The sequence below is a fragment of the Anas acuta genome, chromosome 15, assembly GCF_963932015.1.
Source record: "Anas acuta chromosome 15, bAnaAcu1.1, whole genome shotgun sequence".
Lineage (NCBI taxonomy): Eukaryota > Metazoa > Chordata > Aves > Anseriformes > Anatidae > Anas > Anas acuta.
In genome coordinates this window covers 14,731,189-14,757,555 of record NC_088993.1, presented here as the reverse complement: position 1 = coordinate 14,757,555, position 26,367 = coordinate 14,731,189, and the positions used below count along the sequence as shown (strand labels likewise).

The 26,367-nt window shown below is 52.1% G+C and overlaps 1 protein-coding gene across 3 annotated transcripts; it reads left to right on the top strand.

The window, feature by feature from the left end:
- Positions 1–1,036: 1,036 nt before the first annotated feature.
- Positions 1,037–24,392, top strand: FBXL18 (F-box and leucine rich repeat protein 18). 3 transcript variants are annotated; one of them, XR_011101572.1, is made up of 6 exons: positions 1,037–1,823; positions 2,716–2,916; positions 3,803–5,343; positions 7,648–7,866; positions 17,382–17,836; positions 19,204–19,339. XR_011101572.1 is itself a non-coding variant. In XM_068698856.1 (5 exons), the coding sequence occupies exons 1-5, from the start codon at positions 1,575–1,577 to the stop codon at positions 19,358–19,360; spliced, it is 2,367 nt and encodes a 788-aa protein (XP_068554957.1). In that variant the 5' UTR covers positions 1,040–1,574; the 3' UTR covers positions 19,361–24,392. The 3 variants fall into 3 exon arrangements, 1 of the variants encoding a protein (XP_068554957.1); XR_011101573.1 differs by lacking the exon at positions 17,382–17,836 and adding an exon at positions 8,102–8,265 and having other exon boundaries at positions 1,039–1,823; positions 19,204–19,325; XM_068698856.1 differs by lacking the exon at positions 17,382–17,836 and having other exon boundaries at positions 1,040–1,823; positions 19,204–24,392.
- The last annotated feature ends 1,975 nt before the right edge of the window (positions 24,393–26,367 follow it).

The following is a 26,367-nucleotide window of genomic DNA, read 5'->3' as shown; positions in this document are numbered from 1 at the left end:
CTTGCGTTCAGCCTCGTGTCTTATCTACACCGCCACATTGTTCATTGCGTGGCGGGTCCTCAGTCGGAGCCCAGCTCCTCTTACAACTGCTGGGAGCCTGGGGAGGTTCCTCAACCTATCTCAGATCCCATTCGGGGCTGGCAACAGCTGTCTGGTCCACAAACGCCCCGGGACTGGAAGAAACCCATGGCTAGTCCTAATGCAGGCTGCTCCAGTCAGTCTGGCTCTCCGGGCAGGGCTTTTTCTCTGCTTATGGGCCCTGCTCTTGATCTTATTTACATTTGCACTGGAAATGCAGGCCTTTCTCCACCCCGTCCCTGCTTTCCCCGATGACTGCAAATACAGCAGGTTGGTATTCAGCCCAGATGTCAAACGAGTCAGTCCTGACTGCAGGGCCTCTGGATTTAATTTGTCATTATCTTCTGTGTAACTGAAACACAGGACAAACAGCAGGCACCGATTCTCTTATGGAGGCTCTCCCTCATCTGAGGGCTAAGAGGGGGTTTCCTCTCCAAGCCCAGACCCTGCTCACAGGCCTGGAAGCAAAACAGGTAACCAAGACCCGAGGCGCTTGATATTTCTAAGCCAAAACGCCAAACCACCACTAATCTCACTCATGGCCATAAATGGCAACAATCAACCAGGAAGAAAGCAGCAACCTATTCATCTTCCTTTGTGGGTCATCTTTAAAACACATTTTCTATGAACAAAATTCCCCGAGCACACACGTAACTGGAAATTCCAGCGCTCCAGTCCTGTCTGTACTTGAGATTTGGGAAGAGGAGCTGACAGCGGGAGTGCTGAGCCAGCTGGTCCCAGTGGACGTTCCTATATGTGCTCGCAGCACCTCGGGGTGACTTCTGCATAGCCACCTGTGTGGGATTTGCCTCACACCTGCTGCCAGGGGGGGGTTGAGACACAAAGAACTTCAGTCTCATCAGCACCTAGGTTACGCTCATTGCATAAATGACCAGCGAGGCTGAAGCCAGCTGGTTTATATAAGGGGTTTGTAGGGGGGGGATGCTTTGGAGGGCAGGGGATAGTACTGATGTTGGGATCTTGTTAGGATCACATCCTTTAGTGCTCGGGGTGTCACCCCAAGCTGCTCCCAGCCTACAAAACCACTTTGGACAGGGATGGGATCATTTGCCTGCTGCCTGCACTGAAGGGCAGGGCACTAATACAGCAAATGCCCCTCAGGCTGCAAAATACCCCACTAGGGTGACTGGCCAAGCCCTCCGTGCCCCATATGCTGCTGTTGGCTGAGTCACGGCTGGGCACAGGGCGGATTTTCACTCAGGGAGCAGCCTCGAGGTTTCGTGGGGCGCGGGCTTGGCGTGAGTCAGCCGCTGAGGTGGCGGAGGAGACCGGGAGGAGGCAGGGAGGCTGCCCTGCTGGCTCGGCTCTCAGCACCACCAGAGCTGGGCAGAAGTGAAGAAACCAGTGCTTAATTTCAACCTCGGGGCCGTGCTTAATTTCAACCTCAGGGCCGAGCCCTGTAAACCGGAGGGGGGGCGAGCAGCGAGCCCCGCACCCCGCTGTGAGGGAGGCAGCGCCCAGCCGCCACCCCCAACATGGCGGCGGCGCCGCGCTCAAGATGGCGGCGGGAGGCGGCCGCCCCCTTCCCGCGCTCCCGCCTCAAGATGGCGGCGCGGGGCGGCGGAGGAGTGGCGAGGCGCGGAAGCCGGGTCATGGCAGCGCCGGAAGAACCGAGCGGCGGCCGGGCCGGCGAGGAGCCAGGCCGGGAGGCGGCGGGTTTGAGCGGTGGCCGGTGTGGCGAGGGGACCGCCGCCGCCACCGCCGTCATGTTCCGCTGTGGTGAGGTGAGGTGCGGAGGGGCCGCTCCCCGGCCTCCGAGCGCCGGTATAACCGCGGCCGGCGCCGGGATGGGGGCAACCGGGCTCCCCTCAGGGGCTGGAGCCGGTCCCCGTGGTGAGGGGGCTGCCCGCGGGGCTGGGCTGAGCACCCGGTCCTCAGGGGTCGCGCTCCTGTAGGGATGCGCTGTGGGGTTTTGTGGGTGCTGCGGCGTGGTGCCAGGGCATCCCCTTCAGGGGCTGGCATTGCGTTAATTTCCACTCGAGCTTCGTTAAAAGCAGGGCTTAAGCCCCAAAACACCGCCTCGGTGCGATGGGGTGGGCTGGGGGCCAGGCAGGAGCATCTGGGGGGTGATGGAGGGGTTGTGGGGTGAGGGAGGTTTGGCACGGTTGTGGCGTGGTGTGGTGCAGAAGAGATGGGGTACCCAATCCTGGGCTTTAAACCTGCAGGTTTATTATTATTTTTGATATATACGAGCAGTTACATAACTCGTAAGGTTACTGGAATGGATTGCTCTTTGGGGAGGGATGTGAGAAGGGATTGCTGGGTTATATTCTGAAAGGATCGCTTTTCCAAAATGATGCTTTTCCGACTGCAAAGTCAGTGGCAGAGGAGGAACGAAGGTAAATGTTTTATTTTTTAAGCAGCCCACAGCAAAAAAGTGACTAAAGATACTGTGGCTTTGTGTGAAGTTTTGCACCACCTCAGTATGGTCTTTTGAAGGAGAGGTTTGGGTTTCTCAAGGCGGGGGGGAAGTATTTAATGATTCAAGTGGTTCTGTTTTATCTTTATAAACCCTTCTAAGACACAGAGTGTCTGTTTTCTCACAAGCTTTGCTGAAGTCTGTGAACTGGTAGCCTTTCTTTTTTTTTCTTTTTCTTTTTTTTTTTTCTCTTCCAGGAGCTTGTAAGTGGGGAGAGCGAGGAGGAAAGTAATGGTGTCAACCTGATGGAGTTCTCGGATGAGATCCTTTTGCACATCCTGAGCTACGTCCCTTGCACAGACCTTGTCCTGAATGTCCGGAAAACCTGCAGGAAACTCGCAACGCTTTGCCTTGACAAGAGCCTAACCCATACAGTTTTACTTCAGAAAGACTATAAGGTGGGGAGAGTAGCTTGCTTCTTATGTTAGCTGTGACGACAAGTCTGTGTTCTGAAAAAAAAAAGCCAAGAAATAGAGTATTTCAGTGTGTCTGCATAAATGTCGTGCTGTTGAACTCTGAAAAACAAATAAACTATTTTTATAAAAGCATTTGTTTTGCAGAATGCTTTGTTAGGACAGCTCTGTGCTCCCTTAGATGGTTTTCACTGATGTTATTTTATATATCTTCCTTTCTGGAGGCTAAATGAAAGTAAACTTGACTTGCCATTTATAGCTGCTTTTGACTATGGCTGTATGAAGATACCATTTTCCCAAAATACATTTTCCATGCTGTTGTACAAAGAAATTTATGTGAGCAGAAAAACTTGTGCATGCTGCTGTCAGGCATGCAGTCAGCTAAGCAGGAAAATGTATTTGAGTTGTAACAAAAATAAAGCTTAGGAATGAAGGGTGATACGTGTTATGAGGACCGTATCGCCAAGCCTAAGCTTCTCTTCCTCATTTCCAAAAGAAGAAAGCCGATGAAGGAGAATGAAAGCGTTCTTTGAGTTTCCATAGATAGCTAATTCTGCTGAACTAGTTTTGCTGTTAGAAAATGGAGATCGTCCTCCGTTCCGCTATCAGCTGCTGAACAGATTTTGGCCTCGCAGTCAGTAATGCAGAACTGCACAGCCTGAGAAGCTAAAGGAAGTGTAATCTTAAGAGGTCAAAGCATGGCAGATTAAGCGGTGCTTTAATGATTCTTAGGCTGTGCTAGTGTTCCAAGGCCCTTGGATGAACCACGTAATCTAAGTGCTAGCCAGTGTTAACCCCATCTTCAGATGGGAAACTGAGTCAGTACACACTTGCCATATATCTTATTGAATCTGGTTTTGTTTGAGCACAGGTAAACAAAGACAAAGTGAAGCAACTGATGAGGGATATCGGAAAAGAGATTTACCAGCTGAACATGGCTGGGTGCTATTGGCTGCCCAGCTCCACTATTGATCATGTAATACGATGCAAGAACCTGGTAAAACTGAACTTGTCTGGGTGCCACATCACTTCTCTCCGCCTCTCAAAGATGCTGTCCGCCCTCCAGCACCTGCGTTCCCTGGCGATAGATGTAAACCCGGGTTTCGATGCCAGTCAGCTAAGCAGTGAGTGTAAAGCCACTCTTAGCCGTGTCTCGGAGTTGAAGCAAACCCTTTACACCCCGTCATACGGTGTCGTTCCGTGCTGCACTAGCCTTGAGAAACTGCTGCTTTACTTTGAGATCCTTGATCGCTCGCGAGAAGGTTTTATGCTCTCCGGGCAGCTAATGGTAGGTGAGAGCAACGTGCCCCATTACCAGAACCTTCGCGTCTTCTATGCCAGGCTGGCTCCTGGCTACGTTAATCAGGAGGTGGTGAGGCTGTACTTGGCGGTGCTAAGTGATCGGACACCTGAGAACCTGCACGCCTTCCTCATTTCTGCCCCTGGTAGTTTCGCTGAGACGGGAGCCACTAAAAACCTCCTGGACTCCATGGCTCGAAACGTACGCCTGGATGCTTTACAACTGCCCAAAGCCTGGATTAACGGCTCCGGGCTCCTGCAACACTTGAAGTTCAACAACCCTTTCTACTTCAGCTTTAGCCGTTGCACCTTATCTGGTGGCCACCTGATCCAGAGAGTTATTAATGGGGGGAAGGATCTTAAAAGCTTGACCAGCCTGAACCTCAGTGGCTGCGTTCACTGTCTGGCTCCCGAGTCTTTGTTCCGAAAAGCAGAAGACGACATTGACAGCAGCATTCTGGAAAGCCTGGTAGTGTCTTGCTGCAACCTGCGACACCTCAACCTCTCCGCAGCTCACCACCACAGCTCAGAAAGCATAGGGAATCATTTGTGCCAGCTTCTGTCCAGGCTAAAGCACCTCCTCTCGCTAGCACTCCCGGTTTGTTCCATCACAGACGTTGCTGCAAACGTGGAAAAGCCTCCCACGCAGCCCAATGCGGCACCCCAAACCTTTGGAAAGAAAGTCCGGGTGGGGATACAGACGTACCCGAGGAACTTAACGGACCAGGCGAATCAGAAGATAGAGTCTTCGGTGTTCTGGACTCTGATGGGAAGCCTCCGCTTTTTGGAAACCTTGGAAATAATAGGGTCCAGTTTTTCCTCTGCCATGCCCCGCAACGAGCCGGCCATTCGGAACTCGTTGCCTCCTTGCGTCCGGGCGCAAAGCGTGGGGGATTCGGAGGTGGCTGCCATTAGCCAGTTGACTTATTTGCAGAGCCTCACCCTAGCACAACTGCCAAATATCATTACTGGTTCTGGGCTCGTTAGCATCGGATTGCAGTGCCAGCATTTGCGGACTCTTTCGCTGGCCAACCTGGGCATGATGGGGAAGGTGGTCTACATGTCTGCTCTCATGGACATGCTGAAACACTGCAAGTGCTTGAGAGATCTCAGGTGAGGGGCTGCCATCGAACATCTCCGTGTTGTTTGTGGAGCTCCAGAAGTGGAGCGCATGGTTTGTGTAAAAACTGCAAGTGTTCCTCTTCCGATCACCCTCTGTTCAAAAAACGGGTCAAAAGTTGCTGCAACGGCTTGCAAACTGGTTGTTTTCTTTCCAGAGCTGAGGAGCACAGGAAGGCATCTCGTGCTGTTCTCGAGGGCTCAGGATATGCCTTTTAACCAGTGTTTTAAGCGCTTAAAGTCTCTGTGCTGCAACTGCCTTCCTTTTAGATAAGGAAGAGTGGACGCAGCATATTTGGGAGCTAGCTGTCAGGGCTAGGTTAAATGTTACGTGCCTTCGCTGACTTCTTGGCTTTGTGTACACGTACATCTCCTAAACTTCCAGGATGGAAGAGACTCCTACAATGTCTAGATAATTTAGAGCCCCATTGCAATATTTTTTTACCTTTGGCTTATATTGTAAAACCACCTCCTTATTTATTTATTTTTTAGTTTTATTTTTTCACCAACAGAAACTAATTTTGGGGGAAACTGGCAGACCTGTGAGGTCTGGTCATTATCCATTCACAAAACAGATCTAAAATGCCCAAGAACAGTAAAAACAAGGTCATCCTCTCATGGTGCATGCCTGTGACCACAAAGACAGTTAATTACAGCGTGACTAAAAGCACTGCTCGTCAGCTGAGACTGCTGTTTGTGTGCATGATCCCAAGCCATCCCAACAGTGAAGGGGTAGCTGAAACCCCTCTTGTTTTTCCCTTGCCCACCACGTCCCGTTTTCAGGAGGTGAGGAGCGTTGCTCTCATCCCAGGGACAGCAGCTGTCGGAGATGCTGTTGGAGATTCAGTTGCTTAATGCCTCGGGTCACGTGCGTGGATATTTATTTATCCTTGAGCAGGCTGAATGCCCTTGGAAGAGCTGAGATGTGGGGAGGGAGGCTCGGGCGTGCAGCGCTGCTTCTCCCAGCTCCCAGAGCCTCCGAAATGGAGGCTGTGGGCACTGAAGATGGGAGGCAGCGCACAGCCTCCGGGAAGGATGAGCGAGGGAGTCTCCTTGTGACAGCCAGGCGATTCAGGGGGAGCTCTCGTGGTTCCTTGGGCGAAGCCTAAGGTTTTAAATAGGTTTGAAAGGTTTTTAATGCTCAGCGCTTCCTCCTGATAATGCACTTTTTTTTTTCATTTAACTAATCCTCTGGTGCATCTCCCCCTTTTCCCCTCCCCACCTTCCAGGCTGAGCGTTAGTTTCAGGGCTATTCCAGAGCAACATTGTCATCTAGCGAGCGACAGGCAGTACTGCAGCGTGTCTGTTCCTACAGGGATTAACCTAAAAACCTGCTGTAAGGTTGTGGGGGCTTCTGTGCTTTGTCCTAAACCGATACTGGGCAAATAGTGGTGCTGAAAAATTGGAGAAGCTTCCTGTTTCCTTAATATTCGTTTCAAGCTCTTGCTCAAGGAGCTGGTGGGCTGTTAGGGTCTCTTCAGGTGTTGTAAACTGACCCCCACGGATTGTTCCCACGTGCTGGGTTCACCTTGGCAGAGCTCTTGGCCCCGCTGACCCAGTGACTGGGGAGCCCACGTGCTCCGAGGTCAGGGGGGCGTTGGGGTATGATGCTAGCTGGGGCACAGACCCCTCGTTGGGGGTATCCAGGGCAGGAAAAATCCAATCTCTGCTCCCTGGGCTGAGTATTTAAGGTAAAGTTTGCATCAATTCTCCATAAAATAGTGTCAATTCTTTCCCGTCCTCTGACCAGGCAGGGCTGGAGGTGGTCACAGCTGGCCCAGAGGCACGAAGTCTGTATCACCACGTGCACATTGTGAGTTTTTCATGCCTGCTTCATTCACATTGTGAGTTTTTCATGCCTGTTTCTCTCCAGGCAGTAAACTAAAGCTAACCAGAGCAGGGGTGGGTGCGCTGGGGCCCTAAGTCCCTAAATAAGTAGATGTCAGCCCAGCTTTTCCTACCTATGTTTGTCCTAAGACCAGAATCAATCTGCTGCTCAGCTTTCAGACCCACCTCAGCCAGCGTGCCTTTGAGGAACCCTCTCAGGAGCAGGGTTACAGCAGCGTAGGGCCTTTCTGTGTGTTTGTCCCCCTGATGTCATTCGAGTGGGATGTCTGAGCTTCCAACATCAGGATTTCGTGCCCTACCGCTGGCACCAGCAGGCAGAAGCTGTGTGTGTAGGTGGAACAGGTTGGTGGACGTTGGCTGCTCCATTTGCAAACATGCCATCTTCTCTCTTACCTGAAAGCATCCCTAAGCCCCTGCTGCCCCCTGACTTGTTTCTCTTTCCTCCCGCAGGCTGGAGCAGCCCTACTTCAGCGCGGGTGCCCAGTTCTTCCAGGCACTGAGCCACTGCTCCTCTCTCCAGAGGCTTTGCATCGTCTCCCGGAGCGGGACTCTGCAGTCTGACGCAGTGATGTCATTCATGGCCAGCTGCCTCGAGGTCGTCATGTGCCACATGTTTATGGGAGAATCTCTCACCGTCTGCAGAAACCTCCAGCAGTCCATTGTCCGGAGGTGAGTGAGGAAAAAGGGGTTGCTGTGGGATTTCTGGAGCTGCTCGAGGTTTATCTCCCGTCTCCTCGCTTGCCAAGGTTTGTGTGGCTTGGAGCACTTGTTCTAGGAAGCTAATAGGTACGGTGTAACTGCTCGGAGCACGAAATAGCCTCTTATTTTTATAGGAGTCAATCAGTGAAACGTTTGAAGGTATTGTACGAATTCTTGATTCCGTTCCCACCCGCGTTCTCTGCAGCTCCATCAGCTGAAGTTCTGGATGTACGGCCCCGTCATAAATCAAACGGCACTTCTCGTGTAAACAAAACATCTGCCGACATTTGAAGCACTGAGAGGTTTGACCTTGAAGCTTTCCTCCTTTCCCACAAGTGACTGAGATAATTCTTCGTCCTCTAATCACTTGTAAATGTCACTTACTGATAATCCCCTGCTAGTACAATTCAAAGCCTTTTTAAAGGGTTGTTGTGAAGGGTTTTTCTTCAGCGGAGAATAAGGGGGGGGGGAAGAATTGGTACAAACTGCCTTTGCACGTTTGGCAGTTCTTAAATGCATTTCACTTGGCCCCTTGCAGTGCTCTGAGGCTCACGTGGTGGGAAACGTTTGTGTGAGCCGTGAACTGCATTTGAAAAGAGAGCTTTTAATTACTCCTGGCATTTTGGAATCGAATAGCGGCAGTCATCTAACAAAATATTTCCCATGCAGCAGACTCTCCATTATTTTTTTTTTTCTATCAGGCATTTTCTCCACCTTCGATCTGTTTTCTTTCTCACCCACCGTTGCTTTGCCCTGTTAAGCTCTAACAAAAATTCCGAATCGCACGGCGTGGTTACTGCGTCCTGAGGGGTGCTCCTCCCCCCAGCCTTGCTCCAGCTCCAGCCTGACTTATTACTCTTGGCTCGTTTCCGAGGATCGGATCCAGAAGAGCCTATGACTACATCAGCTACCTCTCGAGCTGCACACGGGATTGCTTGTTACAGCCTCTAGAAGGCTCCGTGTTCTGTTGGGACAGTGATTGTCAGAAACACCTATATGAATCCCTTGTCAGGGATTCCTTGGGTTTGTATTTTTACAGGGCTTTGTATCGGTAAAGTCAGTCCTGGGTTGGTTTTGGTAGTGCTTTGGGGATCCTGAGAAAGAACCAAGAATCCACAGTTTCTGGTTTTTATTCTGCCCTCCTCCCTGAGATGCCTTTGCAGCACTGGCCAACATTTTAACATCCGCTTACTGAGCAGAAAAATGCTGTTCTGCAGTCTCTTCCTCCTCTCTTCCTCTGTTGTGTATGGATTCCCACTACATTCTGTACCTCTTAATAATTTAAACCCTGGGAACTTTCCAAAGAGCAGCTGATGCCTCATGAAAATGTTAAAAACTGCTTTTATATTTAGCAACAGTTCTGGCTGTCAGACTATTTCTCTCCTTTTGTGTCTTATTAATAGAGACGTTTGTATGAAAACAGAATTTTTGAAGTTCTTTTTTCTGAGCAGAGCATCTGCTCCCACTGCAGATCCTGCACCTGAAGTCATAATCCTCTGTGACACTGTAATTGGTGGCTCTGGAAACGATTTTGATGCCACGTAAGATTATGACTTCAGGAGGAGGAGAAGCAGTGGGAGCAGATGCTCTCCTAAGCAACAGAGATCCCGTTCTCATGCAACTGTCTCCAGCAATAACACGGAAGGAACAAAATACAGAAAATGATGTGTAAGCAAAGCCTGGGGTCTTCCACGAGCCATCAGCGAGCCTTTAACCACCTGATTTTCCCAGTGATCCTGTTCTCGTCCTTGTGTAAATGTGCCTCCTGATGGGGGTCAGGAATTGACTTTCTCTTGCCTGCGTTTTATCTGCTGCTCCAAGGGCGAGGAGACATGCAGTAAAATCCCTTAGCAAGCTAGTTCGTGACTGAAACCTGTGGAAAAGGCTCTAGAATGAAAGAAGGTGGCTTTTTTTCTGTTTTTTTTGGGGGGGGAGGGATGTGTGCAGATGCTGTGCGTGCAGGGAGAACACGAGGGATGAGTGGAAAGGAGGAGGTGAGAGCAGGGAAGGCATTTTTGCTCCCCTCCCTTGGAGCTGGGGGAATGGATTTGTATTCCTCAGGTCCCGCTGCAGGGAAGAGTTGTTGTTGTGGGGCTGTGGAAATGATCTGGTTTAGGCTGAGAGCAGCCAAGTGACTGCAGCTTGTGACCAAGAAGGTAGGGCTGAAATCACCCCCGTTCTCCCAACGCCTCCAAAAAGAAACGAGAGCGAGGGGGTCCCCTAGGGCTGGGCGTATGCAGCGATTTGCTGCAGGTGGCAGGGCTGGGAGGGCTTGAAAATGCCATCCAGTGCCGTGCAGTTCTTTTCCAGATGTGGATTCACAGAGGATTTGGCTCACAGAAGAGGCTGGGACTGATTTGGGAAGAACAGACTTGTTTCTACCATGGACTTGTGCTGGAAGGTATGGGAGCTCAGATATTGAACCTCCTGCTCCACATTGGAGGCTTAGAGCCTGAGCAGATTCTCAAACTCTTCCCCTTGCCTGTAAAATAGGATGGCATTATCTGTTTCTGCTCTCCTGGACTGCAAAAAAAAGTTGTTCTCGTGCCTTTTAGCCTTGTGACAGCTCCAAGCTGGGCCTGGTGCTCTCCAGCTTTCCTGCGGGCAGTCTTCTGGCTGCAGCTCGCTGCTGTTTCAGAGAGGTTAGTTCGTGTTTCAGTCCGTAAAAAGCCTCTGATTCAGTCCTGCCTCTTTTGCAACGGAGCACAGTAAGCAGAAGAGAATTCGTCTGGAGCCCTCATCAGCAAACAAGAGGCTTGCAAGGGCAAGGTCTCCTCTGAGCCTGGGAGACGACGGTTTCCCTCTGGGCAGATAAATCATTGCAGCGTTCTTCTTTCTTCTTTTTTTCCTCGACATGGAGGGGAGGGGTAATTTTTATGGTTCAGGGACATCCTCGGTGCACGTGGGAAGGGACCCAGTGATTAGAGGGGGGGGTGCAGCCTGGGTGAGCCGTGTCCACTGCCCCCATCTGCCTCAGCTTTCACATCACACTGGTCTAGGCTCACGGTTTCCCTGTAAAATGACATTTCTCTCCCCATCACATGGTGCTCAGCTGCCGCCGTGCTTCAGATAGCAGCAGATCTCACAACAGCGTTTTCCTTTCTGTGCTCGCACCCGAACTTTGCCAGGGTGCTTATCTAAAAGCACGTGCTGCCTTCGCTTAAATAACTCTTCTGTTAAACCCACTGCAGTGTCACCTCCAACCCACTAAAACCCCACAGTGCCAGGACCCACGGTTGTTTTATCTTCAAGTGTAACCCTTTATTTTTTGTTGTACAAAGAATTTCCTTGAAACGAGAGGTTTTCTCCCTTCTGGGCAGAGCTGCAGTGCTGGGATTCTTTCTAAATGGTTGCAGGGAGCTCCAAGCCGGGCTAACCAGGCGGTCAGAGGAGGGGGCTTGGCTTCGAGCAGCTTTCCCCGAGGATTTTCACACTGTTATATTGAGAAGTAGTCAGTAGATGGAGCTGTGACCTACAGAAGGTGCCCCGCTACTCTGTCCTGATGCGTTGCATGCTAAATAATCGTGTTTATATGCTTGTATTTCTCTGCCTCAAAAATCTTGCGGGAAAAGGAATTTGGATGGCTTCAGCATCGCGCTGCTCCATGGCACGGTCAGCGGGCACCTCGCAAATGTGCACAAGTTGCTCTCCTGGCGGAGCTTGCCAGCAGAAAATCGGCTGGAAGAGGGGATGGGAAATGCTTTGGCAAATGTCCCCTTGGCCTCAAGGACAGATTTTATTTTCCAGTGTGTTCCTTCAGAATTTTTCTGGTTTTAGCTTAAGGGTTTAGATAGCTCCTATCCTTGTAATGACTCCAAGGACTCTGCAGTACCAGACAATACACGCCTGGGAGAAGGCCTTGGAAAAAATGCCTTGGAAAAGGCCGAGAAAGCAACGGTTAAATTTGAAAGAAAACAACAAAACCCACCACAAAGCAAAACGAAAAGTCTCAGGGAGACTTAAGGGAAAAGTGTCCAGGCAGAGAGGTGAGTTGTGACTTAGAGGAGTGCAATCCAAGAGAAGCCGTGGAAGGCGGTGTGGTCAGCAAATGAAAGACGTGTTTTGGGGAGGCGGGTGGGCAGCTTGGCCAGCCTGCTCACCTCTCCCAGAGGCAGGGAGGAACCTCCTGGGGTCTGGTAGCTTGTTGGGAGAGGGGACAGAGGCGTGGGGTGCTGGTGCAGTATCCCCCGAGGGCTGGCAGCCCTAGCTCAAGCTCTGTGCCTTTGTTTCCCTCGCCACGCCAGCTACCTGTCTGCAGCAAATGGCTCTGCAAAGTCCCTCTGTAACGCCATGCCTCGGGATCTGGGTGACTGAGGGTTAACCAGTGCTGGGAATTACAAAGAACTTTAATGTTTTAGGACAATCTGCCTGATCTGGGGATCCAAGGCATGGAGGAAGAGAAATATTAACTTGGCCCTCCTACTTCTGCCAGCGTCAGGTGTGAGCAGCGATTAGTTTGACGTGACTTTCACAATAGGACTCCTGCTACTTTCCAGGAATAGCTATTTCAGTCTGAATTAATCTTACTATTCAAGCGTTTGTCGCATTTTATGAATTTTCCCCTGCTTGTTGTTATTATTATTTTTTTAAACATGAAACCCTTGGCTGGATCTCTCCTTTCCTTCAGCTGCTGATCCCGGTGCCCCGCGTGGCTGTGACTGCCGTGCTGCTCGCTGAAGGGCTGCAGCACCCTCCTGGGGTTCAGCTGCAGAAACGGGGCTGCCAGGTGGGAGCTCGGGGATGAAACCGAGTATTTGGAAAGTGCTGAGCGAGCCAGCCCCTCTCCTGGCATTTGGCATGGAACTAAACTATTGCAAATGAATTTCTGCTCACATCAGTGCTGCGTGCGTCCCCCCACACCTTGTTGCTATTGCTCTGAAAGCCCCTGCAGCTTCTTTTTCTAGTCAACCGATTTATTCTCCTTGGTGGGATTCTCACCGTGGGCTCAGCCTCAAGAAAACCCTTCTCGGGTGTTCCTTTCCACTTGTGGATGGGGTGGGAGGGGGCTGCTATAGGGCAGTCAGGGAGCGTGAGCTCCTCTTTGAATTCTGCAGAGCCCTCCAGCACCCTGCTGCAGTTGTATGGGCACTGCAGGAAGCTGGCATCACCACTCGAGGCTTGTTTGAGATTTCCAAGCTGGTTTTTGCTTCCCTCCACCACCTTCTCTTCCTTCTGACCTTGACGAAGTCCCTCTCGGCGCAGTGCTGCTTCCCTGCATCCCGGAGCCAGCGCGGGAGCTGCCAACCCCACTCCGCTAGCCTAAGCATGTTGTGGGCTCCGTCCCCGCGTCTGATTGCAGAAGACTTAATGTATCGCTGGGCTGGCGGAGTGAATCATTAGCATCCTGCTCCAGCTTTCATTGTCTGTTTCATTTCCTGCTCTTAGAAACCCCTGAATCATTCTGTCACGGGCTGAATAACAAACTGCATCCTTGTCAGCTCGCCTTACCCAAGAATTCGTTGGCGGGCTTGGCGAAGGCTGACTGTGCTCGGGGTGTGGCCCCGACACCTCTGCTTCTGCCAGGGATGTTGTTTCAGGGTGGGTTCAAATACTTTGCAAGCCAGCACAGCTCGTGGGGCCATCCCCAGCCTTGGTGTGTTTGTCTATCTCCTTTTGGGGGCACTAACGCAGCCCCTTCGTAAATGCATTCCTGTGGCTAACCCAAGGGACTCGCTCCAACTACCAGCTCGTGTGTTTGGAAGGGAATTCAGTCCCGAAAGCCTCCTCGGGGGGAAGATGGCTTTGTGCACCAAGTGGCTTTCAGGCGGCGTCCTCCTCTCTGCCTTGGCTGGGAGATAAAACTGGAGCAGCACCGTCGTGCTCTCTCCTCGCGCGGGTGTAAAAGGCTGAGCGGAAGCATTAACTGCAGCTTTAAAGCTTTTCCATAGTAAAATAAATCTAATTGAGCAGTTGCTGCCGTTGCTTTTTAATTTGTGGAAGAGATTAGGAAATAACTTTCAGCTTGCTCTGGCAGAGCACTCCCCTAGGACGTGTCCCGGGCGCTCTGGCGTCGCTCCTTGGGTTCTCGTTCCCTCCCTCTCTAATTGTCCGGTCACATTTGACTGATGCAGAGTTCAGCTGGCAAAATAACGTTAAGAAACCCAGTCTGGAAGCATTTCTGACAAACCTCAGCTCCCGGGAGAAGCGGTGGAGTGCCATTCGTGCCTTACAGAGGGAAACCACGGTGCGGAGAGGTAATTCCCCCCCTGCTTGTGGGGTGCATCTGGCGCGTGTCGCGTCTCGTCCGGGACACGATGCGGTGGCAGAGGTGGCAGTGCTGTGTGCCACGGACTTCCAGAGTCACAGCTGTGCCCTTGTTGGGTTGGAGTTTGGACTGACGGGGCTCACGGCGAGTGGAAATGCTCTGTGGGGGAAATATCTCCTTGTGTGGAGCTGGAAGCGACTTGAGGAATCGCAGCTGCTTTCCTAGGGAACTTCGGAGGTGTGTTTCTGAGATGAGAAGATGAAGTCTGCGCGACACCAGTGCTCTTGCAGGGTTGGAAATGGGTCTCTGTGAGCATTGCACCCCTCTTGAGATGGCTCTGGGGGCTGGCTGGGTGGCAAGGATGCTCCCAGCTGACAGAGAAGGGTGCCTGGGGGAATCCCACCCCCACCACTTTGGTGTGCCTGGAAGAAAAAAGAAAAAGCTCTGTTTTATGCCCTTGGCAGTCGCTGTCAGTAAGGAGAGAGCTCCTGCAGTTCCCTGGACCTGAGATCTGGGCACAACCAGTGGAGCAAACCCGCAGTGTCCTCCTGGCCTTCCTGAAAAGAAGAGCAAAGTGCCTGCCTGGGCCTTGGGTCGTGTCCCCTTGGGTCATGTCCCTCGGCAGCTGCTCCCTTCCACCACGCCGTGCTTCGGGGACAGGAGTTCCCAGCCTGGCTCAGGTACGTGGGCTGAAGCTTCCAAGACAGATGCCACACTCGAGCTCCCCGATGCGAGCCGGTCTTCCAGCAACAACAAACTTACGCCGTGCCTGGCAGAGGGTTAACAGGGGCTTTGTGCGTGTGGGTGGAAGAGCTGTGCGCAGGGCGAAATGTGGCTCGGGCTGCCTCCTGTCCTCCTGGGAAGCTCGCTCCTGCTGGAAGCAACGCTCCAGCCTGTGTGTGAAGTGGAAGAGGAGGAGGGAGGGGATATGTGGCTGCAGCAGAGATTCAGCTGCTGCAGCGAGGGCTGTGCAAACTGGAGTCCAAATCTGCTCGTTCCCCTCTGTTCCCCCAAATCAAGCTTCTCCCGCTTTCCTGCTTTCTTTCCTTCCTTCCTTTTCCTTTTTAGAGCCTCTTTTCCCATGAGCTTATCTCAGTTTGTGGAGTTTCAAAATCTGGCCTCCATCCGCTCCCGCTGCGTCGTGTTTCCTCGTTTTACCTGGGGTGAGTTTCTTTTGTTGCCAGTGCTTAATTACAGCGCCTCGCCTGCCCTCGCCACCTTGCCAGCAGCCGTGAAGTGGGATGTGCCGAAGCACCTGAATTTAGCACAGGGCTTTTCTTAGGTTTCTCTGGAAAATTGCAAGGGGAATTACATCCTTTGCTTCCAAACGCTGCCTTTTCCCATCCGTAGGGGTTGGAGGTGAGTTTGAGCAGCTCCTAAGGTAGCGGAGCTGTCGTCTTCTGGGCATTTGTGGTGCAGACAGACAGAGCAGGGCACAACCCACGGCTGCAGGCTCTCTGCTGAGGTTTTCCTGCAGCTTTGGGCTGCCCTTTGGCCATATCAGCAGGTGGAGTTTGGGGACTCGTTGGTTTCCTCTCCAAAGAGCTGTGTCTGAAAGCACACACCGGCAGTGTTTGCCAGGAGATAACGGCATTCCGGGGAGGGACTCTTTTGTCTTGCTAAAATCGGGGGGAAATCTGATTAAAGTGCGGACCTTGCTCTAGACTTTTTCCCTTTCTTTTTGACTTTGTCCCTGACCTACATATTGCATCCTGCCACGCTGCTTGGAAGTAATTGAGACCGTAGTGGTAGGCTATTTACCAAGCTGTTCGCTTGAAAATAACCTTCCTGTGTCCAGTCCACACCTGTTCTGGGATAATTTTGGAGGCAAATAACAGAGTGCCATTAACCCTTACAGCTACGGGCAACCTGTTCAAGGTCTGAGTGCAGCGTTGGTGCTGGGAGGAACGGATGAAGCAGGCTACGATCTGATATCTGTTTTTCAGCTCCGTGGATGATTCCAGCCAGCTGCTGCAGCCAGGCCCACAAAGTGTCCAGATCCCAACTGGGATTCTTCAGAGACCTCCTTGTAAAAGTTCCTGCTGGTGGATGGATGGTGGTTTGGTGTTGTGTCTGCTGGACCAGAGGCTATGGCTGGAAAATATGTGTGCGGGGGGGGCGTATTTTCTTTGTATCCCAGTGGTTGTTTCTGATTAAAGGACATGTTTTGAAGGGGCTGCTAGTCAGTTGCCTCGCAAACTTGCTTTCATTTAATTAATCATGATGAGTTTAGTCTGGAGGTTTCGTAGGAGAGAGCAAGTAAGCGTATCCTTGGCTTCTTTCCCTTGGAAAAAAGCAGGGTTTCATGCCTGGAACTGCAGTTCTTTTGTCTCCCCGGGTCGATATCCCTCTCTGTCCTTCAGCTTTTCGTTTTACGAGCTGCACGCTTGCAGGGGTAGATCCAGTTTGAAGTCCATCCAGGTGTGGAATGAGGAAGAACCGTCAAGAAGATTACAGGAGCTATTCTGCAACTCATTAACTCGATCTCTTCCCCTTCTTGTTATCTCCTCCCCGTGCCCGGGGCCTTTCGAACTAGGGCTCTAAGTGCTTCTCACTTAATCTAGCCCACCTGGACAGGTGTACGAAGAAAGGAATTGCCTTCCGGGGATGGACTCGAGGAGCAGAGGTTGCGGAGGGAGTCTGCTTTTGGGAACTGCTAATCCCGGTTTAACATTATGACAGCTGCTCGTTAAAATCGGGGTGTTTTTTAACAGGCAGTTAAAGGAGAGGCTTTGCACGCACGTTTAGCTGAGAATAATAGCGAGCCATGTGCATTTGATTCTTTTTTCTTAAATCACGCAAATTGTACATGGAAAGAATTCTCCGGCGTCAACTTGCTGGGGGATGGAATTTACAAGGTTTGCAGTAACGTACAGCTTCCTGTTGAGGGGGAGAGAAAATTACAAAGCTTTCTTTTTTTTTTCCCTTTTTTTAAAAAAAAAGATCAAATTCAAACCTCTTCTATAACCCCGGCCTCTTTGGAAGGTACACTTACTGCGTTGGGGTTTTTCAGCAGTCTTGGTGGCAGATTGTCGTGTAAACTTGTCCAGGTCCTTGTTCTTATAGCTACGTGTCAGGGCTGCTTATAAGCCACGATCTTGTATAGGGTGAGAAGGCAGCATGCAGATCTAATTTGGGAGGCTCTAGATACAAAGAAAGAGGCAGAGGTTTCTTTGCCTTGGGGAGGTTACGGTCAGGAAGGCTGCGTCTCATGAAGATCGCGGCTTCTTCCTAGCTGAACTTCAGTAAGCTCGGCCTATTAACGTGATTTTCTCTGCAGGACTGTGGTGTTGGATAAGGAACATGAAGAGCTGAGGCAGAGGAGGGACTATCAAAGAGACATTTGCTGTATTTTCTGTAATTGCACCGCAGACTTTACCAACCGCCTCCCAGATCGGCGATTATTTGCTGCTTGGTTTCTTGTAGAGCCAGGGAAGTAAGAAAACTGCTCAGCTCCTACCCAGGCCTCCAGATCCTCCCAAGGAGCCGTGTCCTTTCCTGCCAGCCCTCAGGCGTGAGGCATGAAGGGCAATCCGTGATGCAGAAAGATAGAAAACTGCCCCAGGTAGTGCTGTTGCTGGAAATCCTTACTCCCGCGGCTACTTAGGTTCAGGCAAATTAATTTAACCCACCAGGACTCAGCAGCTGAACTTGGTACGGGAATTCCTCTGCAGCATTTTTTGGCAGCTCTGCTCCAAATCGTTTGTGCACGGAAACATCCTCGCTGTCCCCCAGGTAATGCCAGCCTCCTGTAGCCTTTTCTTCAGCCGTCTGTACCGCTAGCACTGGGGCTTCTCCCGTGTGTTTCCAGCAGCCAAACCGCCAGCCATCCCCTCTGCTGGAGGATAACCTGCCCGTCTCAGTGCTAAAGACGAGCTTCAGACACACGTCTGGGTAAGAGGAGCTTGTTTAGCAGCCGGCCCTTCTCTCGACCCAACACAACTCGTTTCAGCCTCGAGGGACTGACGCTGCCAGTTCAACTCTGCCTCCCTCAGAGTGACACCGAGCTGGCCCTTGTCACACGGTTCAGTGGAAACATCTTGGTGGCAGGGTGCTAATAGTCACAAGTGTTTTAATCTTCAGGGTGTAGCCCTTCAGCTACAGCAGAACTTCCTTCCCCCCCAGCTTCAGGAGGTTGAACTCTTTTGTTGTGCTACCCCGAGCAATGCAATTTCTCCTCTCCCACGTTCTCTTGCTGGGCTGCTGTTATGCAGCCTCCTTGCTTAATGGGGTCTTGGGCTTTTATATGGCTCCTTATACATTGTATAGATGGCTTTAATTCTTGCTGTTCTCCTCCTCTGCTGCTCCTCTCTCGTGCTGGCATATCAGGCCCGTCACTTGCAGGGTCTGGGATTCTCGGTGCACATACCAGAAAGCAGAGAGGTGTTGGCAAGAAGAGCTGGGAGGACAGGAGGAGCCCGCAGGTTTTCCTAGGAGGGGACAAAACCCCTGGGGCTGCGGATTTAGAAACTGGAGCCCAGAATTGAAGTGGCAAAGAGGGGTAGGTACATGTGTTGGGGGCAAACTCAGGGAGTGCTAAGACAGGTTTCTGCCACTTGTGTTAAAAAGGAGGCTCTGTGTGTGTGTGTGTGCTCTTAAATGCTTATCTGCAGATCTGAGCTTTCTAAACCTACCTGTGCTCTAATTGCAGAGTGCAGACTCTGCATGCAGAACAACCGAGCCTGGAGCAATGATCCCCCACTCGGCCCTGAGGGAATGCCCAGCGCTGCTTTGGCCTGATTTTATTTTTTTAACAGCCCTGCAACTTGCTGCTGCTTTGTAGCTGGTGTAAATTGTTGTCGCTGGGTACCCTGCTCAGCTGGGATCTCAGAATACCACGCTGTTGTGATTTATTTTTTTAAAATCTTTCTCTCCCTGCCCTCATCAAGCTTGTGTCAGCTCAACAGATCTCTGAAAAGGGCACAAGCCCAGCCTGCGCTCCCCAACGACACACAGAGAGGAGAGAGGGAGACCCTGACTTCCAGCTGCCTCCCTGAGCACCTTTCCTTGCCCCCGCCGCGTGGTTTTTATCCACTCGACCCCCTCCTGTTGCCCTGGAGCTTTAGTATTCCTCCCCAGCTAATAACCCGTGTCTGATTCAGTTTCCAGGCGGACCGCCCCGCGCTAAACGTCGTCATTTTCCCTCTGCTTCACGAGGACTTGACGGAGGTCATCAGAGACGTCCCCATGAGGCACTTGGATGAAATCACCTTGTTCAAAAGCCGAGTGGCCGAAGAGCCCCCCAACCTGTGGTGGTGACTGGTGATCAGCATGGCAAGGGACACTTGGAGGGAACGCGTGGAATTAGCTTCTCCTTGGCCTGGATTTCCCCACCTTCAGCTCCCGGCCACCTCGCTGGATGCTGTACAATCACTTTCAGTAGGTGCAATTGTGAAATAAAAAACAAAACAAAACAAAAAGCTGTTCCTTCGCAGTGGGGAAACATCTCTTGGATAGTGCTCGCATCTGAAAAGCCTATCTCAAAGGCTTCTGGAACGTGGTGAGTGTTTCCTTGTGGTTAATGATGAATTGCTTGGTTCCTTTCCTCAAGATGAAGGTAAGAGAACCTGACGTAGTAACGCTCTTCCCCCCCGTGTCGCCCGGTGTGTTTTTTAAGGGCCCCCGTGTACTTTGGCGGCGTGCTTCGTGATATTGGTGGAAATCATCCTGTGCTTTGGTCTGTTTTGGGCAAAGTAGAAAGCCTGAGACAGCCAGGAGGCCCGAATGTGTTGCTCCATCGGAATGCATCACGTTTTTCCTGTGTTACAGACCCGCATTTGTAGTCACACGCACACACATGCAATCACAGATATCTAACGGTCCTTTGATGAGAAGTACCACGAGGACTCTCTTTAATTTTTGAGTAACAGCTCCAGGTTATTAGCACCTCGACCGTGGTATCTTCTGGCTGAGACGGTTCCCATCAGTGGTCCTGGTGGAAGAAGCTCTCAGCTGGTTAGGAAATCCTTGTCCTAGGGTAGATGGAGCCTGCAGTGAATGAGCTGGGGCTCCTGTCTGGTGGAAGTGCTGTCCGTGTCGCCGTTTAGATGGGAACGTAGCGTGCTGGTTCTGTCCTCGGGTCCCATGCCTTGAGCTCATGCTAATTTTAGCGATGTTATCGAGCGTTTTCGCAGTGTGATTTCAGGCAGCTTCTCCGCTCCACAGAACCTCCTCAGGCAGCAGCAGTGGTCTGGATCACTTTCATATTGCCTTATTTACTGAGCACTTTTCTGAAAGCATCAGACAGCTGAACCAAAAGCCGAGCTGTGAATTCCTGGAGTGACGGTTCTGGGTGGCAGTCGGATTTCTGTTTTGCTGGAGTATTTTGGGGTAGAGCAGTGGGTCCGTCCTCTGCAAAGCAGCGATCACCCAGTAACTTCTCCACCTGTTGTCTCCTAGGCACGGTCTCGTGTTGAGCAGTGCTCTTCTGGGGAGGCCCCGTGTTGTACAAAGGTGATGTCCTCATCTCCTTGTCAGCACTTTCTGTGCAGGGTGCCACCTCCCAGATGCTCTTCTGTGATCAGCATTTCATAGGAAGCCTGGTTTGGTGGGACAGCTTTGAGGACAAAAAGCATCTTGCAGCTTTGGAGGACTTTCCCTCCTTACTTCCCCATCAGTCGATGTGCACGTGGCTGGAAATCTTGCTGGTGCAAATCAGACAGCAGCAACCTACGCTCAGACAGGTTATGGTATGGATGAGCAGGATAACAAACCTACCACACATCTGGGCACTGCTAAAACTAACCCTGCCTGTTTGCTGTCTGCCCTCAGCTTCTCTCCCTCCTCCCCCAGCAGCCGGTACCGAGGCCGGTCCCTGCTCCTCCGGGAGCAGCTGCATCTTCCTGCAGACGAGCCCCGAGTGCCACAGGTAGGATGCTGTGCTGGTGCGTGCAGCAGGCTGCTACCCTCTCCTTGGCATCCCGCCACTGTTTTCTCTCCTGCTGTCCCAGCGAGGCCGTTCTTTCTACCTCTTGTCACATCACTCGGCTGTTTGAATCCCTCTCTCCCTCTCCAACAATTTTTTTTTTCCCTTCTCCTCCTCCCACACTTTAGCAAATCAGATGGACTTCTTGGCAGGCACGCGAGTCGCTGCTCTGTCCAGTTCAGGCCACTTCAGCTCTGCCTGGTTGTCGTCCAGGTTTCCTTCATGGAATAAATGCTGGGGGTTAGGCAGCAAGCAGCGTGAAGCAACACCAACGCCGCTGTCTCCTCCTGTGCCTCCAGCCTCAGGGCAGGGTAGAGGGGAGGCTGAGGGTATGGAGCCAGCTCTGTGATGCCTAAGGGGACCTGTTTGGTACTGTGCACAGCAGGAGAAAGGCTGTCCCCATCCCAAACAGGGATTTTCTCTCCACCTCCACGCTGCAGCACCAGCGATCCCCATCTGCCTGTCCCGCTGGGCTGGGGCAGACAACCAGGCAGGTTTTACGGCACCACGATCCCGTTGCCTGCAGCACGGCATTTAGACAGCTGTATTCATGCAAACGGGTCAAAAGTCCCGATGCAAAGGCTACCAGCTCTGATCAGGGATCACCCACAGGTGGTAAAAGGAGCCCCATAAATAGCGACGAGGAGCTAAAAGCTTCTTCCCTGCTCCCCGACTGCGGGCCGAGGCTCCCAACCCCTGCTACAAATTCTCTTCTGGTGAGTGCGAATTTCCGCTGCTCCTGCACTCCAGGCAGGATCCACCAGATGTTAATAATGTGCTTATTTTCTCTAAGTGCTATTTTGGCAGCGGTGTTAATTACAATTTATATTCTGCAACATTTACACTGGGAAAAAAGAACCCACCCTAATAGTCCCCGATTGGCAGAGCCGGGCTATTAAGCATAGCACCATATGTTCAGAGCAGAGCAATATATGGGGCTCGGAGACCGCTCGGCGTGCAGCCTTCGAGCAGGAGAGGACAGAGGGACTGGTGGTTTTGCTTTTATTTAATAAGAAATTCTCCCCTTTTCCTCTGGTTTCTGTCCCCACCTCTCTGGAAATCTCCCCCTGCTACCCGTAAGCGCCTGACGAGGCGATCGCTGCGCCTGCTGATGCTGCTTCCCGGCGTTTCAAATAAATGAAGTCGATTACCAAAGGTGCCCTTCTCGCAGGAGCTGCCTCTGCAGGGTTCCTGGTCCCTGCTGGCGTTTCGTGCTGCTCTCCACATCAGCCCTGCGAGCTCTGGGGACCGCAGGAGCAGCAGCCTGCGCTGTGACCCCAGCAAGGTCCCCGGGAGATGGACGTCCCGGGGCAAGTCCCATTAGTGGGTAAAATCAGAAGTTGTTTGCTCTGTTCCTGTTCAAAGTCCTGTTTAGGAACGTGGCTTTGGGTTCCTGCAGGCTGGGAGGATTTAGGTGTGAGGAGTGACGGTGGTTGTGGTGGAAAAAGCTTGGTGGGACCAAGCCCTCGGTGTTTCAGGAGGTGTCTTAGGAGTGGATTTTAGGGGACTGCTCCCTCAGCTGTTTTGACAAGCGGATTTTAGGGTCAACCTGGCAGCGGGAAGGGGGCTGGGTGGCACCAGCACTCCCTCGGGGATTTGGGATTTTGGGATTTGGTGGTGGGGATGTTTGGGCATCACCATTACCCTTTTCTGAGGCTGCCCCGGCTGCGGGTGCGTGGCATTTTCCAGTTTGTGCAGCCTCATCGGCGCAGGAGGGTTGGTTTGTCCCCCCGGGGGGGAATCCTCCCCAATTTTTGGTCCCTATCGGGCAGCCACAGATCCTCTCCTGCCTGCGGGGTGCCCCGTGAGCCCGGCTGGGTGCTGTGGGGCCCAATCTCCTCCGCTGCGGCTCCCCAGCCCCTCCGAGACGCACGGGGTGCAGTGGCAGGAGAAGCATTTCCATAGAAACCAGGCGGGATATGTACGGGGAATAATGATTAATGGGGAGGGGACGGCGCCTCCGGCCCTTCTGCTGTGTTAGGGGGCAGAGGGACAAGCCAGAGCACGGGTTGGGGGGGAAAGGCAGCCCCAAAAACCGATGGGAGCCGTCCCTCAGCGGGCTCAGTTCCCCTCTGCTCCCCCCCCCCCCCACCCCCGGCTTTCGTCAAATTTTCAAAATGGCCAACCCGGGTAGAAATAATCCGAATAACGAAACGGGATGGATGAGGTCTGACTACTAACACTGTTGCTGTTAGCAGCAGGATTTCGGCCATAAAACGTGAAGCAAGGGAGGCATTGACCTTTCTGCTGCTGGGAATGAATGGAGACATCAATATCCATTGTTTGGTGGCGCTGACCTCTGACGCTCTCCTTTCTCCCTCCCCTTCCTTTTTTTTTTTTTTTTTAATTCCCCCCCCAACACTCGAGGGAAGGGGTCAGGCTGTACCATCGATCGATCCCGATCTTACTTGGTGATAGGGAAATAATTGGGATTTTAAAGATCTCTGCTGCTCGCCGGCAAAATGCGTGCGCGGGCGTGCGCGCTAAGCCCCTGCTCCTCTCCGCGTTGCTTCTCCCCCTTCCCTCGTGGAAATTCAAAGCTCTGAGATCTGAAGGAAGACATCAATATAAGTTTAATTACGGTGGGGTTTTTATTTCAGTTTTTTTTTTTTTTTTAAATGGTAAAGTGTAACGTTTTATGTTAATGCTGTCGGAGCCTGGCTGCCTGGTGCCTTGTTTTATTTATTGTTTTAAGTAGCCCCTTCTTTTGTGAACTTCGTCTATGTACAGCGAATGTGAAATCAGGCATTGCTAATTAGCTGTATGACAATTAAGTAATGTAGCACAAAACCATTAGGACACTGGATTTGTTTTTGAAGTTCGTCCTTTGAAGTGGAAGCTGCAGCTCCCTGCCCAAGGCTGCTGGGGAAAAATGTTTTTCTATCAAAACTTTTCTTTGAAAAATAAAATGTCAGTGTAAGAGTCCCTATTGCTGTCGTCTCTCGCTACGAACAGCGGGTGGAAATTGTTTCTCATTGTCAAAACTGCTGGGAAGGGGAATGCAGACAGCATCGCTCGGGCAGCGGCTCCCCAAACACCCTCGGCTCCAGCGGAGACGTTGCCAAAACCGCTCGGTGAGCTCATCGAAGGAGAACGGCGATGCCCTGGGAGGGGAGAGCTGGGTTGTGACCAGCACCCAGGGGGTGGCCGGGGAAGGTGGCCCTGGGGCTGGCTCCGGCACACCAAGGGACACCAGGAGCTGCTCCGGCCAGCTCCTGGGCTCGGGCTCCTCCACCCCTGTGTTCGTTCCATGCTCGTGTTTGCGTCCGGCCCCGTGCTCTCGTGGTGAGTCCAGTTCTGAATGTGCAGCTTTCCTGTGCGCTGGTGGCATGTAAAACTTCAAATAAAGAGTGAAACTGTTTGGAACCGGGTCTCTCTCCTTGCCTCCTGCCTCGTGTTTCCCCTTAGCAGCCATCCTCCCGGGAGGGCACGCTTTGGTGCCACGTTTTAAGTTGAACCAACGTGAGCTTAAGGGGCTGCTTCGTGCCGAGGAAATGCTGCTCCTCCCTGGGTGTCCACGTGCTGATGAGCCTCATTTCTGTGGGACAGCACAGCCGCAGCCCCTGGTTTGCAGGTAGGTGAACCGAGGTTCTGGCACCCCAAAAAAACCCCAAGCAACCCCCCTAAATCTTGCTCTGATCCCACAGCCCCTGGGCAGCGAGCTGCACCCCTCTGCACCAAGCCAGAGAGTCGCAGCCCAGGGGCTTGGTTAATCCCGGTAGCGCCACTGTGATGGGATTAAGAAATCCCCAAAACAACCGGGGGAGGAACAAGCTCGGGATCGCTGTGTGCTTGGCTTCTGGCAGGTGAGTCCGTGCAGGGAGCACGTCTGCACTCATCTCCCCCAAATTAATTGGTCCAAGGTCACCAGGCTTAATATTTAGAGGTGATCCTGGGCTCGCCTTTGCCTTTTTCATGCCCCTGTTGGACAGGGCGCGGAGCAGCCCCCGTCGTGTTTAACTTATGGGTTTTATTGTTCCAGTAACTTTGATCTGAACGTGGTTTTGGGGGGAGGGAGGAAAGAGATAAGGAGGGAGGAGGCTGGGGAAGGAATGTGCTCCTAGCCTCTGCCAGGCCTCCGACCTGGGCTCGCTGCCTTGGTTTGGGCATTAATGATCTGAGAGGAGGGCTCGGGGGGGACCGGGCTGGTGTCGGGGCAGGGACAAGCTGCAGCAGAGGCTCGGTCCCCATGGGACACGTCCTTGTGTTGTCACCTCCACTCCAAGCAGGGGCTGCAGCCAAAAACCCAGAGCGGGGATTCCTGGGGGGGCATCCTTTGGGTCAGGGGCTGCCTTCTGCTCGGCATCCAAGTGGCCTCCGGTGCTTTTTTCCCATTTTATTGTGCTCAAATTTGCTTTTCGATGCATGGAGTAGAGGAGCAAGAGGAGAAGGAGCAGAGAAACGGAGCAAAGAGAAACGAGCCTTTTCCCCCCACCACGAAGCCCAAAGGAAGGAGCAGGATTTCTGAGCGCCTCCCGGTGCCGGCAGCGTTATCGCCGTGACATCGCCGTCCTCGCTCCTCCTTCCCCCCGATAAACAGGAATTAAAAAACACGGCTAATAAAAGGCGTTTGCTTTCTCCAGGAGGAGGAAAAGAAGGGGAGGGGAAGAAAGAAAGGAAAAAAAAAAAAAAAAAAAGCCTTGAAAATGCTAAAGGACATAAAGGGCATTCATGAAAGGGTTGGATGGTGGTTATTGCAGCAGGGGGAAAAACAACATTATTTCACTGTGCAGATAAAAGGAAGTGGAAAAGCAGCATATTTATAGCTAGGGAGCCTGGATTCCTTGTTAAGCCGCTATTATCAAATTAATGTCAAAATGCATCAAACAGGCATGAGTGTTCTGGGCCCCTTATGCAAAGTGCTTGCAAATTGGTTACAAATACATTTGTTTACAGGGTACGAGGCAGGAGCGAGCTAATTAGTCATTGTAGCAGGGTTGTTTTGTGTCTCTTTTTATTTTTTATTTTTCATTTTTTTTTTGGCAATTAGGCGAACAGGCTGTTTTGAAGTACAAACACGGGCCCTTTTAAAAGGGGACCAAATGGCAGCTGCGGGATGCGGGGGGCTCACCGCCGCGGCCGTGCCCCTCCTGCCCGCGAGCTCGGCGTGAAATCCTGGCCGAGCACGGCAGGAGGATGGTCTGCGGGGGCAGAGGGAGCGAGCTGCTCTCCGGGGTCCCCTTTGGGGCCGAAAGGTGCCCCCCTGTGCGGGGCACGGTGCTGGGATGGGGCCAGCCGAGCGCTCTGGAGGTGGTGAGGTTGCAGCTGCGTCCTGTGCTGGGGACAGGGAGGCTTTTTGGGATGGGACCCCAAGGTTGGGGAGGTTTCAGCTGTTCCTGGG

Excerpts from the sequence above, each read along its gene's own strand:
- FBXL18 (XM_068698856.1), top strand. The coding sequence starts at position 1,575 with ATGGCGGCGGCGCCGCGCTCAAGATGGCGGCGGGAGGCGGCCGCCCCC. Across the intron at positions 1,824-2,715 it reads TCATGTTCCGCTGTGGTGAG|GAGCTTGTAAGTGGGGAGAG; the intron begins GTGAGGTGCGGA and ends TTTCTCTTCCAG. Across the intron at positions 7,867-19,203 it reads CAGCAGTCCATTGTCCGGAG|TTTCCAGGCGGACCGCCCCG; the intron begins GTGAGTGAGGAA and ends TGTCTGATTCAG.